At 35.5% G+C, this 17,255-nt stretch overlaps 1 protein-coding gene across 8 annotated transcripts in view; it reads right to left on the bottom strand.

Moving 5' to 3' along the window:
* The window catches only part of REPS1 (RALBP1 associated Eps domain containing 1), a 66,207-nt gene continuing 49,325 nt past the window's right edge, over positions 374–17,255 (bottom strand). For 6 of the 8 annotated variants that reach the window (XM_021390131.1, XM_021390134.1, XM_021390129.1 and 3 more), the window contains 10 exons: positions 15,430–15,517; positions 14,483–14,584; positions 11,550–11,622; positions 9,204–9,322; positions 8,423–8,487; positions 6,933–7,118; positions 6,000–6,095; positions 5,290–5,438; positions 4,690–4,795; positions 374–3,640 (listed from right to left, as the gene is read on the bottom strand). In XM_021390131.1, the coding sequence (XP_021245806.1) occupies positions 3,572–3,640; positions 4,690–4,795; positions 5,290–5,438; positions 6,000–6,095; positions 6,933–7,118; positions 8,423–8,487; positions 9,204–9,322; positions 11,550–11,622; positions 14,483–14,584; positions 15,430–15,517 (1,053 nt within the window). In that variant the 3' untranslated portion in view covers positions 374–3,571. The remainder of the gene's footprint in view (positions 3,641–4,689; positions 4,796–5,289; positions 5,439–5,999; positions 6,096–6,932; positions 7,119–8,422; positions 8,488–9,203; positions 9,323–11,549; positions 11,623–14,482; positions 14,585–15,429; positions 15,518–17,255) is intronic. The other 2 variants (XM_021390132.1, XR_002436453.1) reach the window with 2 other exon arrangements.

Here is a 17,255-nt window from a genome sequence, read left to right as displayed (position 1 = left end):
TAAAAATGGAGTTCTGAAGAGTAAAACTGAATACTCAACAGCACATGAATTACTTTATGAAGTACTTAAGCTACTTAAACATGAAGGTGTTGAAAAGACTTTTTTTAATTAAGAAGTCTTCCAAACAGTAAGAATCGCACTGCTATTTCTCACTGGGGAGATGAAGACTGTTTCTTGTTTTGTTCAGCTAGAAACGGTCAGGAGAACACAGATACATTTTTCTTTTAGGAAGAAATTATTCAGAAAGTGTAAAATTGCATTTAGAGACCAACTCTGAGCACAGATGAGTCCAAGATATCTCAGCCTGTCTTTGCCCTAAATGGAAGACAGAAACACAGGACAGCCCATCCATAAGGGACAGAGAGACAAGAAACAATGCTGAAAATTTATTTTCTTTAGTTTATCCCATGTACAACATTTTTAGTATTAAAAGATCCCTTAGCTCAGGTAGTAAACAACTGCAAGTAAAGTGAGGGGCAAATGAAGTACAAAAAGCCTCAGAACACCTAACTTAAACCGGGTCTACTTAAACATACTGCTTTAATTAAAGTGGCTTTTCTGTTTTGCATTTTGGAAATCATCTCTGCAGTTCAAAGATGGACAAGAGAGAGAAAAAGCAATTGAAAAGCAACTCTAAAGAAGGTGGAATGAAGAAACAGGCACATCAGAAAAAGCAGAAAAAGGCAAATCAAATGAGAAAGCAGATGCTCCTCCAATCATGAAATCCAAAGTAAACCATTTTGCAGGTGTTTAAGAAATGCATGTTGCTATCTATCAGCCAGAGCATACGAACCACACATAGACTATTTAATAGTCTACGTTCATTTGTGCAGTACAGAGAACATTTCTCATACTGCAATTCCTTGCCCCGAAGAGCTTACAATCTAAGTTCATAAATAATGCCATCAAGTAGTTGGATCAAGATTAAACAAATGGAGAAGACAAGTAAATAATTTCCTAAGGTATTGAAGTTGGGTTACATTACTTAGTGAGGTATCTTCTGAGCACTGTTGGCAGTGATGTTATTAAAACCTATGTTATTTTTCAGTTAGAAGCTCTTCTGATCAGAAAAAAAGCTGTTAAACGATGCTTTAAAAATAAACCGCAAAACCTCTTAAAATAGACTTGCTGGCAAGATACAAAAATGTTCAATTTTCCTAAATTCTTCACTTAAAACACTACATAACTTATCACTCTGTAGAAAGTTACAGTTGAGAAGACTGCGTACACGTCATGTTAGAATGCAAAAGGCTCTTTACCCTTAAGCTTAAAATGTCAAACTCTTGATTTACGACTCCTGCTGCTACAAACATAGGCTTAGTACTTAAATACCAATATGAAAATAGCTCTGTTTTTAAAATGCATTTAACTTTAAACTGCATGGACAAGATGCACTTGATTTAAAATCAACATTTTTTGATGACAGTGAAGTGACTCACTTTGCATTCTTTTAAAAAACAGTGTACTTGCTACTTGATGAAATGCAACAGATGTGAATAATCCATCAGCTTCAAGGTTCTGGGTGTTTTGCTTTTTTCCTCCATAGCATAAACCTGGTTATATCTGGTTTTGGTCGCTTTTTCTTGCAATCAAAGGCTTGCACTTAATCTACTAGTTTACAAGATACAGTTGAAACGTAATCTTCACATCCTTTTAGGTACCATTTCTTAGAATCTATTTACATACAAGTAGAAAATAACTTCTTTTCATGCAACTATGACATTCTTGGTTTTCATATCAGGGAATCTTGCGTTGGATGACATATAAGCCACCTGTAACACTTTGTCTGAAATGCTGGAATAATTTTAGTAATAAAGAACTAGTATGCATATGATAACCAAGAAGGGAAATAGCTCATTTTCATTGGAATAAACAGCATATCCAGCAAAAAAAAAAAATCTGACTTCAGCTATTTTCTCGCAGCAGAAGCAAATGTTAAGAGAATTTCATTGAAGCGTAGGAGTGACACAGTGAAGATAAAGACTGCTAACATGTAATTCATTCAGTTTTAATTTTCAAAAGTACTCTCAAAGAAATCAAACTAGAAAAATGAACACTAAGGAAGTATACAATTCTTTGACCCAAGTCAGTACCAGCATTTACTTTTTAAAAGTTACAGCTACATTTAATTTGCTTATAGGAGGATACAAAAGTAGTATAGCCACAGATTACTAAGAGAAGCCGATCGCTTCTGACCAACAGCTAGAAATATACAAGGAAAAAAAATGGTCAAGGGATTATGCAACTATCTTGTACATGCCACAAAATTACAAAAAGTCTCTGCAAAGCCCCTCCCCGTCTGAATGAGTTCCAATTCCCACGTAAAGATGAATCAACAAAATTAAAATATTGTGCTGTTTTATTGGTGTAAAAATCACACAATTGCTAGTTCTGATTCTGCAGAGATACATCCATGCAGTTAAACATCTATGATCCCACAGCCAGAAGAAGCCATTAAATAGAATATCTGCTGTTAGTCAGCAATTAATGCAAATTTACATATGAGATCAAAAGGTGTGTATCATACAATATACAACAAATCCTAATACAGTACATCAACCTGAATAGCAGGATACACTCAGGGAACTCGGTTAATAGTGAAGCCTGTCTATATGCCAGAGAAATAAGGCCTGTATCCCAGAATTCCTAAGAAGCAAACTGTTCTTTTAACTTTTTTTTTTTTGCTGGGAATCGACATGTTGCTTGACAAATACAATTTGATATAGTGAAGACTGGTGGATGTGATCTGTTATTAAAAGGTAATGTGTGAAACATGCAATTACAGGTGGTGCTTAGGAAATGTGTAATTATTATGTTGGGGATTTATACCCACCTCCTTCACAAAAAGGTCTGAAAAAAGGTTTGTTTAAGAGACCACCAATTGTACCATAAGTCTTCACATGCATGCAGCTGAATCAGGGTCATGAATGGATAAAATGTGAACACCTGGCAAACTGTGGTTACGTACTCTATAATGTATGCAACAGAAAGATGAAACCAAATCCAGACAATACGGTGAACAGCCTGCAAGAACTCTGACAACCTGTTTAAACTGGCTTATTGCAAAGAGGCAGGCTTTCTAGAATTGTGAACATCTTTCAGATTGTGAAAGGCAGTTAAGGGAGGTAATATTGGCTGATGACAAGTTTTTTTTTTTTCCCTCTTTTCTGGCACGCTAAAATAAATGCCACAGCAAAGGAAGAATTTGTGTGTTTCAAGTCAACTGATCATCAATCCTCCTCTGCAAAGATGTTTCAACAGGAAAGAAACCACTAAAAAGTTCCAGTTGGAAATTTTGGCGACAAACTCTGCAAACTCAAGTCCAACAAAGGTCACAGATGTCCACAGAAAACGATGTGAGAGGCAGTGTCACATTCAAGGAAAAAGTTTCTTTTTTTTTCCTGTACTGAAATTAAAATACTTAAATACAAAAGTGGACAAACTGACAAAACAGAACTACAACATTTAATGTAGAATAGAGTGCACTGAGCTAGACGCATGGATCTTTAAATAGGCTTTGAAACCAATACCCCTTTCAAAGTTAGTAAATTCACAGTTAACGGCAGTAGGCTTAGAGGTGAGAGAAAGGTCGAAGTTGTTCCAGTTGGACTTCCAGGGAGATTCTCTCTTCAAGAACATCCTACAAAAGAAATATTTTCTACCAACTGTCCACAGAGAATTAACATTACAAATTTCCTCACATGATCAAAACTGGTAAATGTCAGCTCCAGTTTTGAGAACTAATGTCAGTCTTCTATACAGTCTGGAAAACTCTTCCCCAAAATCTGAATGGAAAAGTTAGCACTAGCTAGTTAGTACTCACAACTGAAAAAAAAAAAAATAGTACTTTGCTCAGAAGTGAAGCCATTCAGTAATTCTTCATTCCTTTCAAACCACCCCAAAACAAAATTGAAGTCAGCTGCAAATTTAACTATGACATTTTCAAATGAAATGTCTTACGTTCAGTGAGGTAAACTCTCATTACAAATAAAGGATTTGAAACTGACAGGTTTTTTTGGGGAGTTTTTCCTTCTTATGTGACATGTACTCTTTAGCAAACAGTAACAAACAACAGCCATATCCAACTGTTTTTTTTAAAATTGGCCTGGCTTCCAGTTGTGACAATACCTCTTTAGATCACGTTTGCATTTAAGAACTTTTTAATGAATTTGGTACTTAGTTTTAGATATCACAAGGTAAGGGAGATGGCACAAGGTGTCAAGAAAAATGGTGCCTACATACCCAGTAAGATAATAGCTAACCCAGAGACATAGAGGGCTATAACAATTTTTCTTACAAGTTTTGTATCCCATATATGTATGCAAATATGTTTAAAAACATTTATAATTTAAGACTTAAAGGTTTGAGTTTTGCTTTGGAAGAAAGCAAGTCACTTCCGCTGCTCTGCTCAACACTGCTTTCAAAGTACCTGAAGATTACAACAGCTACTCTGAATTAATGCTAACTTTTCTGCATTTTTATTTTTAGAGCATTTTTGCATTAAAAAATGCATTTAGTAGTAGTGTAAGCATCCTCTGTAATTTCACAAAGCCTGTCACAATATATATAAAAACAACTAAGTATTTTACAGTGGTGACTTCTATATATGCTCTCTGTATAGCACTGATCTGCAGAAATGTCAGCTATTATTCTCAGGATTTTTTCTTTAAACAAAGTTTACTACATTACCTTTAGCTGCTGCTGTAGTTCACTGTTCAATCTGGCCAAAACAGTGTTGGTTTCCTTGTTGCGTCTGATTGATGCCTGAATTGCCTTCTTGTCCTTTCCTACCGATCTGAGAACATATTACAAGTATTTTAATGTCATTTCATTACTTAAATGAATATCTCATTTACAGTCCCTCTTATTCAAATGAACCAAAACCTCTTCAGAATTTTTAACTTGTTCCACTGTTAATCTTCTCTCTTTTGCCTGGCCTGATTCATCTTGCTTGTCTGTGCGGAAGACACATATAGCTGGTTTCAATGACAGTGAGAAGCACATTTCAAATTCTTAGAACTAATCCTCAGAAGTCCCAACATACAGTCCAATATCCATTCACCTCAAAGTGACACTTGCACAAGTTAAAAGTTCACAATCCAAAATTCAAGATCTCTATAAGTAGACGCTTCAGGATTATCCCATTTAAAAACAAAAATCTTTACACTGTTAATTGATTCTAATTCAAACACATTGAAATTGTTTGCAATTCCTAGAATACAAAGCGCGTACTGCTGTTCAAATGTAAACTCCCCAATAACAGACGTATTTATACACTTCTTGGGTTACCTAGGAATAGATGGCTGTGAAGCAAGAACAGCAGCTATGACACCTGTTTTCTGTGTATGCTCCTCAGCTTCAGGTCTCAGCTCATCTTCTGATTTTAATCTTCTGCGAATAGGCTTTGGTGGTGGAGCAAGTGGGGTAGTGCCTTTACCCTAAAGGGGAAAACACAGCCTATTAATTCTCAGAAACTGCTTTTTGACTTGGACTTATGTCATTATTTGTGTTATATGCTCCTAGAACCAGTTATTTAGCTAAATGAATTTACAACTCATCACATATTTTCTGATGAACATCTATCTGTATCTCCATACTGCAGATTAAAAAAGGGCTGAAGTTGACAGCTACAAATAGACATTTAAGTGCACCCTTACCCTCCCCTCCAATAGCTGTGCCCATGTCATAAAAAAGTTACCGTCACAAAGCTCTGCACTAAAAGTTTTGCTCTGTTTCAAACTTTTGAATACTTTTAAGTACCTTAATACTTCAGATACTTTAAGTATCTTAAATATTTTAGTATCTGTATTTAGAGTAGCGCTAATCACAAACCTTATGACACAAGAATTTACCAAGTGTTTGCTTATTTCCAGCACATACTGAGCCTAAGGAAACAGGGTTTAAGTGGAAGTGCATAAAGCTGGCACTGCAAATCAAAAGAGCCATGCAATTTCATACACGAGACAACTGTGCTCTCTTTCCACCTGTACATTGCATACCGCACTAGCGGGGACATTAGCAGGTACTTTCTCTTCAACTCTTCCATCTGCTTTGGCAACTCTAAGAGAACTCGCAGAATCAGAGGGCTTTTCAACCTAAAGAGATATAAACTACATTTAGAAAATTACTGCTTAACAAATATTTGATTCAGCAAATTGGAAAAAGTTGAATCAAAATGCAGAATTATGCTGCATTTCTGATAATAAGAATACAGTCTTCTGATATAAGTATACATTTAAAATTCAAGTTCAAGGTTTTTTTTTTAGAGGCACAGGCTGGAATACAATAACAATACAGGCTTTGGAGCAAAACTATCTGATCACATCATTCTGATCTGGAAGTAGCTTACAGAAAAGGCAAACAGTAGTAAAAAGTTGAGTTTTATGGAAGTCCTCTGTCACGAGGAAGGAAATGCAGCTCTATAAACATCTCAGTCTATTTAGAAATGTATTAGAGCTCTATTCACTTCTGCTATTTGTTCAATAGCATTAACAAAATCAAGTTACTGGGGTTTTAGCAGATATTTATAACACCTGCCAATCATCTCATTTACTGGGGTGACTACTTTAAAACTTAACATTTGCTAAGTCAATTGGGAAGCTGGGAAGAAGGAGCCTATTTTAGTGAGAATATAAATTTTGCCTGTGCTAATCTTAAACGCACAAACACAATTGTGTTTGCATTCATCTATACTAATAATAAGCAGAAAATCTCTTTGAGGTACAATCAAGAACTGAGAGGAAAATAATTTCTCTGCCTAGCTGTCAGGTAGTTACTGAAGAAGCACAGCAATGCATAATATAACTGTGTTCTACCAGTGGACTGGGGCAACACAAAATCCCCACTGGTTCAAAAACCAGAAGGTGGTTTCAACAAAATCATGTACCTGTTGGTGGTACTAAGCAGTTGTCAGCATCTTCGTTTTCACTCACCTGCAAGGCTTCTGAGTGTGTTTCAATTTCATCATCTTCCTCCTTGTTTACACCTGATGCAGCAAATGCCTCAAACTGACTGAAGTCTGCAAAATTTGGCTGTTCTGGTATTTGTTGAGGTGAGGTACTGGTATGAGATATTAGGCTGTCAGCATCTACTGGGCGATGCACATGAGGACCTGCACCCTACAATAAAGCAAAAAATAGATATATTTAGCAGCAATGCTCTTAGCAGTTATCTGATGCAAAGACTCTCGCTAAACAACAGTTTGTGACACAAAATTAAAGATTATTTGCTTTTTTAGCTGACTTAGTAAAACTAAATGCATCTTAAGACAGCTCACTCTACGTGGTTATAAAAATAGTGTAATAGTTAAAAGAGAGAGCCCTGTCAGATGTGATATCAGCTGGTGGATGAGACCAAAGATTCATGCACAGTAGGCCTAGCTAGACTCACTGGACAGTACATGTTTCCACTGTACCACAGTCCAGCCTGGCTCTGTTAGACTGAATAACTGTTTTAGTCTAGTTCCTCAGGGAAATTTGATTGTGAGATCATACTCCATGGAGCATATCTGTCATTGCTGACATTCAGCATGTTTAATGAGAACAGAAAGCCAAGTAAAGGGACATTGCAAACAATCTAAGGGGGGAGAATACTGCACCATCAACTCAGACATTGTTACATATCAGAGAAAACATACAGGAGAGCACCCTTAAGTATTTTCACTGCATAACCAGTTTCAAACGAGAGAAATCCAGGAGAAATACTAGGCTTTATTTCTGATGTTTGTGTTCTAAACATGACTCAGAAGTAACTGGTAGAGGACTCATATTCTAACAAGTAGCTGCTGCTGAAAAAACAAGTGAAAAGCAATTCCACCTGTTCCATGCAAGATCTGCAAAACAGTTGAACGATTAATCTGGTTGAGACAAAGAAAAGCAATTTTTGTAGGATTTATTTTCCACTGAATCAGCTAACTGAACTGACTCAGACTGAGACTGAAAAGCAACCGTATCTATGACAAGGGAAGTAGCAGAATCATGCCTTTTGGGAGTAAACTTTCTATATAAAACCACAACCTGTGCCAGAGATACGGATCTAATGACAAGCAATTATTGTGAAATACTTTAAAAGATCTGTGTTATGGCTATACATGGACAGGTGAATGAATGTGAAAGTGAAACATCCCTCCCTTTCTTACAACTTAGAGCTCCAAAGCCATTCAATTCCTTGTCAATCTCTACTTTAATTCCTTTGCATGGTTCCACCAGAAGCAATTATTTATTCAGAAAAGGCCAGCATTTGGCTATAGTTTCACCTTTGACATCATTCACACTCCTATCATTTCAAACAAAAAAAACAGTCAAAGATAAAACAACCAAAACCAGCCAATACTTTAGAGAGAAGTTTAAATACAGAGGTTAGATAAAAAGATCAATCTAATGTACCAGGTTAGAGTATAATGTTATTGAAGGAATAACATCACCTGTGAAGGCTGTGGTCTTGGAGGCACTGCAGGGGGATAGGCAACAACTCCAGCCTGTTGCTGTCCTGTAAGAGGCATCACATTTAGCTAAGGATGTTACTTTTCACATTACATCAGTATCTAGTGTTTTGACTTTTCAAAAATGAAGGAAGTCAGACTTTGTATACATATGAACCTGTCATTTGGGACCACTACCGTAATGTCATCTTTCAAATTTTCAAAGAGATAAAACAAGGAATCAGAACACTAGTCTTGTCCTTTGCTTCTGTTCTACATATGCACTGTCATATTTTCCTGATCTCAATTTTCTTCTTTTGTTCCCATTATACACTGTCAACATTTTCTCTATGCGATCTTGAGCTGAAAAGTACTGACAGATAAGTACAATAAAAACTCCTAACAGAGTACCAAAAGTGATCTTTAATCATTTCCTCAAGGCATTTAACATCTACCTTTTTAATACATCTGATGCAAAAAGAACTCTTCTTGAAACTTTCCTGGCAGATGCAATACACTGCATACGGATGCACTACCAAACTGTATTTCCTGACTTTGCTTTTCACGTTCATCCAGAGGAATGCAATGACATCACTTAACATTTAGTCTTAAGTTATCTGTTTTAGCAAAGTAGCGTACAAATTTCAGCACAAACTGTAAGAGTAACACCATTTTCAGCTTTTCATTCAGAAGCGGAGTTTTAAAAACACATTCTAATCTCTCTTCAGATGAAATAAATGGTCTGCTTCAGAAATAAAATATCCTAGGAACACAATATATCTACCTGGGGTAACTGAAAAGGATCTGTTCATATCTAAAGATGATGATCGAGAGTGAGAAGGATGAGGCCTTGGCGGGGGTGGTGGCGGTGCAGCATTATCTGGAGATGTTCCTGAATGTGATCTGCAAAACATACAAAGCTCTGTAGTGATTTTAGCCAGCTACAGCAGAACTAACATTCAAAATTTCTTCTAAGTACTTAATTAAAAAGACTTGACAGACAGAAAAGAGCCTGATGATTGCCATTGATTTTGAAGAGTGCAAAATCAGTTTTAAACTCCTGGTAACCTTTGATTTCACATTTGTTTTTGCATTTCTATTTACTTAAATCTCAATTTTCCAAATTATTCTCACAGTACTGCTAGCAATTCATGTTGGGCAACCAATAGTTTCTGATACGCATCTCAAACAACGATAGCTCAGAAATACAGAATCGTACATATGGTAAATTCCATCCAGACGGCGGTCATGATTTGCAAAGCATGCTAAGATATAGTCAACATAATTTAGCTTTATACTTAAGTTCAGTATCATTGAAAAATAATGTTTCTGTTGGATCTGCTTGCAGATATATCAAAGTTAAGCAGTATAACAGTGTATGAGGTAGATATCCTAATATCCTCTCTGAGATTTTCCAATTCTATTTACTAGGTAGCATCTTTAGGAATTGCAACTTGTTCTTAGGTAGGATCACCATCTAGCGGATATCTGTTGCAAGTTCAAACACAATCAGAAAGATTGTAAGGATGAAGTACTGCACTTCTCAACTGGAACTTAAGTGGGATAGTGGTATTTATTGTATGCAGTAAGTTTCTTCACTTCCTAACTACTGCACTCTGAGCAAGACAGATTTACTGAATCACTGGTCTGATACAACTGCTACTTTCTTTAACTCCTACGTTAGTGATAAATTCTCTGCAAGATGGACTTCTGTAACATTCTTCTATAAGTGAGATAAAACCAGCAGAGATAACAGGTACCCTAAGTTTCATACAACACCTGACATCCCTGAATGTGTTCAGTCCAAACAGAAAATCAAACTACCACAATAAAAAAAATAGCTTTTAAAATATACTCTCCAGGAAGATGCTTCTGTAACACTGTGTAACCCTCCAGCCAATCAAATACGAATCTGTCTCCTAGCACTATCTTTCTAGCTAATCTGATAGTAAGTGCACAAATAGGATAAAAAAGGGAGAAAGTGGCTTACAGACACTCCTGGCATAGCCTTTTCAGTTATCCAACATAGCCTTGCCAGTTACTGCTTTCTGAAAATAGATTATGTACTCTGGACTTATGGTAGTATTAAGGACAATGTCATATTTATAAACAAAGCTGCAATTGGTAGAAAAGATATAAATGGAAGGAAGTAAGTGTGACTGAGAACAATTCTCTGGGTGGATGCTGCCAGATTTGGCTGATCTAACTAGAAGCTACCTGTGCCAGAAAACAGCTGCTCATCAGAAAGCCTCACTCACCTACACAAGCCAGCAAGAAAACCCAACCCCAAATCAGAGAACATGGAAAACAACCAAGAAACCATCATCTCGATAGTGCAAAAAATGTACACAGAAGCAGGACAGAGAATCAATTTTTCCATTAAGTAACAATGGGGTAAAGAAGTTTTCAAGCTGCTGTACTGACAGCTAACTGCAAATCTTTCTTCACTACTGAAATCATCATAATTATTTTTGTTTTGAAACTTACCTCCAAAACAGATTGTAAGATGGTTAATGGCGTAGCTGGTTTTTAATCCTATTCAGGCACAGATTTAATGGGGAAAATTAGCACCAGCTGGTACAGCACATTCTCTAATGTCATACGATGCAGTTGTTGGTTATACGTTTGTATAGCTTTACCTGGTCCCTCAATTTATGTTGGGCCTCCGACTGTCTTTCATTACATGGAAGCTTATTATTAAAAGAGATCGAGTTACTGTCACAATTTATTTTTTACACGGTAAATAACCCAAAGGCCCTTCTCCATTAATACCTAATGGATATTTTAAATACCAAAAATCGGTCTCAAGCAACATTATGATCACCTATGTTAATTTTCCCTCCCTTCTTCTTAGGGAGGGAGACTTTTTTTGATTTATCTGAGTAAACATGGAGCTTTATTTCATTAGCAAATCCCAAACAACTCTGTAGACTTCACTGTTTTTTCACTTTACACACTAACAGGAACAGCATACATTCTAATACGTGAAAGCACAGGCTGCCTCTAGATTTCTCACTGTTCAAGTCAGATCTGGCCACCACTTTATGAGCAAGCTGTCAAGCAACCAGAAGCTCAGAACAGGCTTCTTTAAACATATTTTATTCACTTTTTCAGTTGTTATTCTACTGACCGTTGCCGTGTTACGGCGCTTCCAATTTGCTCTGGATCTGAAGTATAGGAGTCTGAACTGCTGTAACCATCTGCTGGTAAAAGAAAGTACAGTTTAATATTCATTCAATATAACAGATACAGATAATGTATTGTACTTTAAATATGAAAAGTTCAGTTTTGTAAGAAACTTAAGTATATGGTTTTTAAAATATTTGCAGATAATTGACTACCATGAGATGCCATTTAAGTTTCCAAGGACCACCTGAGAAAATTAAGCGTAAAGCAGAAGTTGGCTATTTGGTGTATGAAATCATCTCTCCGCAAACATCTTTAGTAATGGAGCCATGCAGACTGTTATACAAGCTAGTGGAACAAGTGCAATCACTCTACTGAAGAGAAAAGAACAAGACTTCCTGGACCAAGAAGTTTTACATTAGCTCAGTATGAAATTACTGGTTTTCTGCTGACAGCAGAATGAGGTCTTCTGAACTGCTTTCAAAGCTGTTTGGAGAATAAACAATTTTAATGGCTACATTATGTAGGGGATGGTCACTCAGAAAATGGCATCTTCATATACTGGTTACTCTAATTCATGAATCTGACCACAATCTTTAATTTAAGAGAATTCTTTTTGGGTGTTTCCAGTTACTTGACAGTCAGGTACAGTTCCTATTAGGAATGATATAGAAAACTATGTAATACTATTTCTCACCTCAGGAGCGTGGTTTCTGCTAGTAGCACAAATGAACCTCCAGTTTTGTTGGTATTTCATTATGAAGGGAGGTAATTTAGATCATCCTTCTATTTAACTGCAGTATTCCACAATGTTGTTTACATCATTTAATGGGAGTTTAAAACAAAATTCACACACTTGTCTTTAATCACGTGATGAAATAGTACTTTGCTTTCAAGTTAATGCAATCTGGGAAAAATGTAATTATTTCTGCTGCTGTTATTTTTACTTGTGTAACAACAGTTTTGACACTGTGGGTGCCCGCTACGGAAATAACATTCACTTCTCCAGTTATCACTAAGCTTCTGTATCATCTTTCCTTTCTTCCAAATCACTTAACTTGCAAAGAAAAGTAACTGTGCAGTGTCTATATCTAATGACTTTTCTCATTTTGTGCAATAGAAGTACGTTCCTGCTTCGTGGGTTAGGTCTGAGGAGCTCTTTATAAATTTATCACTTCCAAACTGAATCACTCTTGAAAAAATGCATGGAAAACAGAAACAAAAGGGAAATTTCTCAGTACCAAAGTGATGCTCATAAATCTCCATTTTTTCCTCAATTTTAAATACTATTTTAATACCTTGATCCATGAACAGCAGACTAATGAAGAAAAATAACTAATACGTATTTAAATTTCGATCAGTAAATCACTGAAAAATCAATATTTTTCCATACAATGCAAGAAAAAGCATGTGAACCTAGCAACAGAATGCTGTTATTTCTTAAGATTATCCACCTATGAGACAACATTTCCAAAACAGTAATAAAAGAATTACAAAGACTTGCTTAAATGAAGATTGAGACACCTAATTCTCCAATGGATTGTGGCGCAGCTGAGCAAGAACAAGCAACTACACCAAACAGAAAAACGAAATCAGCCCAGTCACTCCAGGAAATGCGCTACCAACATTGCCACTGATTTAGCATAGAAGACAGTCAGATTACTCCTGCATAAATGTAATTATCAAGATAGCAAGATGCTAAAAAAAAATAATAATCTTGTCAGACTCTTAGCATTTTTAAAGCATCAGGAACTCAGGTTTTAGAGGTAGGTTGTGTTAAATGATTTCTTCAGGATTTACCCAAAAGGTATTCATTATTCAAATTACTTAAAAAACTGACAATAGCCATTTCTCCAGGAAAAGGACGGGCATCCCCAGTCTGATTATACCACAGAGTGGTCTTAGTTACACTGTAAACAAGTTGGTTGTATTTCACCCCAGTCTTCCTCTCACTGAATTTTTCTTGGTAATCGTACAATTACAAAGGTTAGGCTGTACTCAGATAAGGGAGTCTCAGAACTTAGATACTGCATATAGAATCATATAGTAGTAGCTTCTCCACTGCAAGATCATATTTGCTCATTATTTGCATTAGAGGACTTCCTACTGAAAATAGAGCTCTGCTTGGAAAGAAAATACCAACAGGCTCAAGAAATAACTAAGGTAGAAGACAATGTCACTGAAACAGTTCATAGAAAAAGACACACTGAGCCATTCAGAAGGTGCATGTTTGCAATTTATACTACAAACCGAGGCACACTGAAGGATTCAAAGTAACAAGTTCTTCAAATTTGTTTTCCTGTTCTCTTTAACTTTGGAACTTTTTTCAGTAAAAATGACTGCAGAAACAGACTCTAGAAACTCCTTTGAGATACCTGCAATCTGGGAACCAAAATAATCCAACCAAACTAGTTCAAAATGTTTTGGACACAGCAGATACTGAAAATCAAAAATACTATTAGAAGCAAATATACACCTGAAAAGCTGTACCTAAAAAACATATAAAAGTCTATCCCATTTTGTTAGCAGTTAAAGAAGTTAACTGCTTGTAAATTTTGTTGTTAAGAGCTCTTCGCTCTTCAAAAAAACATGTTGTTAGCTGACCCTGAGGAAGTCAAAATCAAATGCTACTTAGTCACTTCCACTTTCCATTCATTTCCATTTCTCATCCTAAGATCAAAATAGAAAACAAGATAATAAAGAGCTGACGAAAACAAACATTTCTGAACACAGATGTTAGGGAAACACCTCCAGTGACATCAAGAGAACCTTCTTAATTACCCCTTTTAACATATACTTCGTATCAGACTGTCTCTATTCTCAAGATAAGTTTATCTCATTTTAGAGCTTCTTCATTTAGTAGGTTTTCATTCACTGAAGAATATATCTACATTTTGCTTAACATTAAAATGAGATCAGAAGGTATTTGATACTTACTAACTGTATTTCCAGGTGTGTATTTTACAGATGAACTCATTTTGTTTTCTTCTGGGAGATCAGGTGGTTTCACAAGTAGTGGGCTAGTAGGGTTAGTATGATCTGAACAGAAAAATAAGTTTAAATAAATAAGTGTATTCAAACTAGCCTTCATTCTGACATTAAAATGTTGCAATTACGTTCTATGCCCTTATCTAAAATGCTATTCTGAAGACTGAAATCATTGTGCTTTAAAATAATTCATACATCAAGTGGTAACTTTAAAGTTTTACATTTTAATTGTGCACATTTTTCAGTATTAAGGGTTGTGAACCTTCACCTATAAAGCTAATGAAATGTTAAAAGAAATGTATTGTGAATCATGTCTTAATCCTCACATGCTGAAGACTGCACATGAGCTTTATGGAAATATAAGGAAGTATTGGCATATTTGGCCAAATCTATAACTGAGACTGTGGACTCCACTGTTCAAGTGAAATTATCGAACAACCGAGTTTATTCTTGACTAGAGTATAAAGTAAGCCCATGAACGCTTTAAAATGCTATCAGCCTTCAAAACAATAAGCAGTAATTCTGACTACAGGGTAAAAAGCTGTTTCTCCAAAGTTCAATTTCCTGCTAAATACGGGATTTGCCAAACCTATGTTCTCCATCTCCATAGCTATCTCTAGAATTTAATAAAGAAACCCAAAGGAAATCTATACCACGATGCTCCTGAACTACTCCAAGCAATAATCTTTTACAGTTAGTGTAGCAAGCAAATGGCTAATTTAACTCTGCATCTATCTGGACAATACTCTAATTCCTAACTCAGGAACCTCATGAACTGTGATGCTGCTTATAATTCCAGATATTTTCAAGTAGAAGAAAACAAAAAAAGCCAGGATATCTAAGGAAGCAAGTTAAGTTTACAAAACTTTCTTGATCAACAAGGGAATATGTCCTACCACTTCCAGTTCTTTTAAGCTCCATTTCCTGCATGTGGATTTTGCTTGGAGTCATTCTTATGGGAACTGGGTGCACAATTGCAGTATCCTGTGGAAGAGATGGATTAAGCTGTGTTAACATAGTTTTAAATTGCTCTATTAAAGAGTTTCTGACACCATGTGAAATGTAATTTCTAAGGAAAAAATCATAAATCTAATTTTACACAGTACCCATTTATATACCATTTATATAGCATTTAATATACCTGTAAAACCAAAGCTATATGAGCTGAAGTTCCTCTAAACGTATATAAAATATAATATGGCATTCTACTTAAAGAAGGAATTCTAAACATTTTGCAAGGTAACTGTGACCATAGGACTCGAATTTTGATAGCTTTCCATCCTTTTTGACATATTGGCAGTTATCTGTTACTCCAAGTGTACTCACGAAAACAAACTTCAAAATCCCCATCAATTTATGATGTCTCAGAAAATTAGACTTTAAAACAGTATGACTGATCTGCAGTAAGATAGGTACTTTGTAGTAAATTAAGACCAAGAGTTTCAAGAGTCTTTAAAATAGTAAAGTCTTTGAAGCTTTAGTATAAACAACTTTGTAGAATAGATCTTTTGATAGATTTGGTTTTACAACTCCTTTATTTTCTTTGCAGTTCAAACAAGAGACTGGAAAGGACATCAAGTTTCATAACTGCTCTAGTATGAGAAGCTTAATCTGATTTTGACTACTCAAGTATATAATCTCACCAAGAACAGTAAGTTCACATGATTAATTTCTAGAACTATTTAAACTGATTTGTACTACTTGTTGCAAATATAGACTTTTAAAACCACTTTTTAGATACAGTTCAAGCACTTAACCCAAATGGTTAGGCCTCTACCCTCAACCCCACAGTACAACCATTAACCCTTAACCATAACCCAAAAGGTGTAATGCTTAACTCTAATCCAAATGGGTAACCTTAACCATAATACAAATGTGTTACCTATATCCCCTAACCCTAACAAAAAAAGTAAGGCTTAACCCTAACTCAAAAGGGTAATCTGTAACCCTTGTACCTAAACGAAAATATGTTAAGTTAACCCTTAAGCCTCAATCCAGATAAATAACCCTAAACCCTTGACCCTAACCCAGAAATGCAACACTTATCCCAAAAACACAAAGGGTAATCCTTAAAAAAAAAAAAAAAAACCCTCATTTTCCAGTATAAATTTATTTGAATTTCTATTTATACACACATGCATACACACTCACAAATATATGGCTACATTTGTAATGTGTGGAAAACTCACTTGTGCTTTTAAAGTTAACCGCACATGGGAAAATTTCAAACTTCAGATTTCTGACCTTCAATAATTATATGCAGGAATAAATTACCAACTTATTGTGGAAACAAGGCAGTGATAGCTCTATACTGTTAAGTAATTATATTCAATAAGAAAACTATAAACTGATTTCCATCATGTTTACTTCACTACAATTTCAAAAATATAGTACATTTAAGTCTACATCTTTGAGATGAAAAGAGGCTGGTTTTCTCTAAGTAACATTTTGCTGTGCTCAAAGTACTCTGGGCACTAGAGATAGTGCAGTCTGAATTCTAGCTTTCAGCATCTAGAAATACTATTTCCACATTAATAGCAGTGATATATCAGAACTCTACTCTCAGAGATATTTGCATATAGTTACTATTTATATATGTATTAGATATTTTCAGAAGGGTCAGTTTAAGATTAAAAGCAGTTAAATGTCTGTTATGCACATTTTACATAATCAAGTTTAAAGGAGTAGTAACAGCGATAATTTAATTTGTAAGAAAAGCAGG

The sequence above is a fragment of the Numida meleagris genome, chromosome 3 (assembly GCF_002078875.1).
Source record: "Numida meleagris isolate 19003 breed g44 Domestic line chromosome 3, NumMel1.0, whole genome shotgun sequence".
NCBI lineage: Eukaryota > Metazoa > Chordata > Aves > Galliformes > Numididae > Numida > Numida meleagris.
Note: the sequence above shows the minus strand (reverse complement) of the source record. Positions and strands in the feature narration are given on the sequence as shown.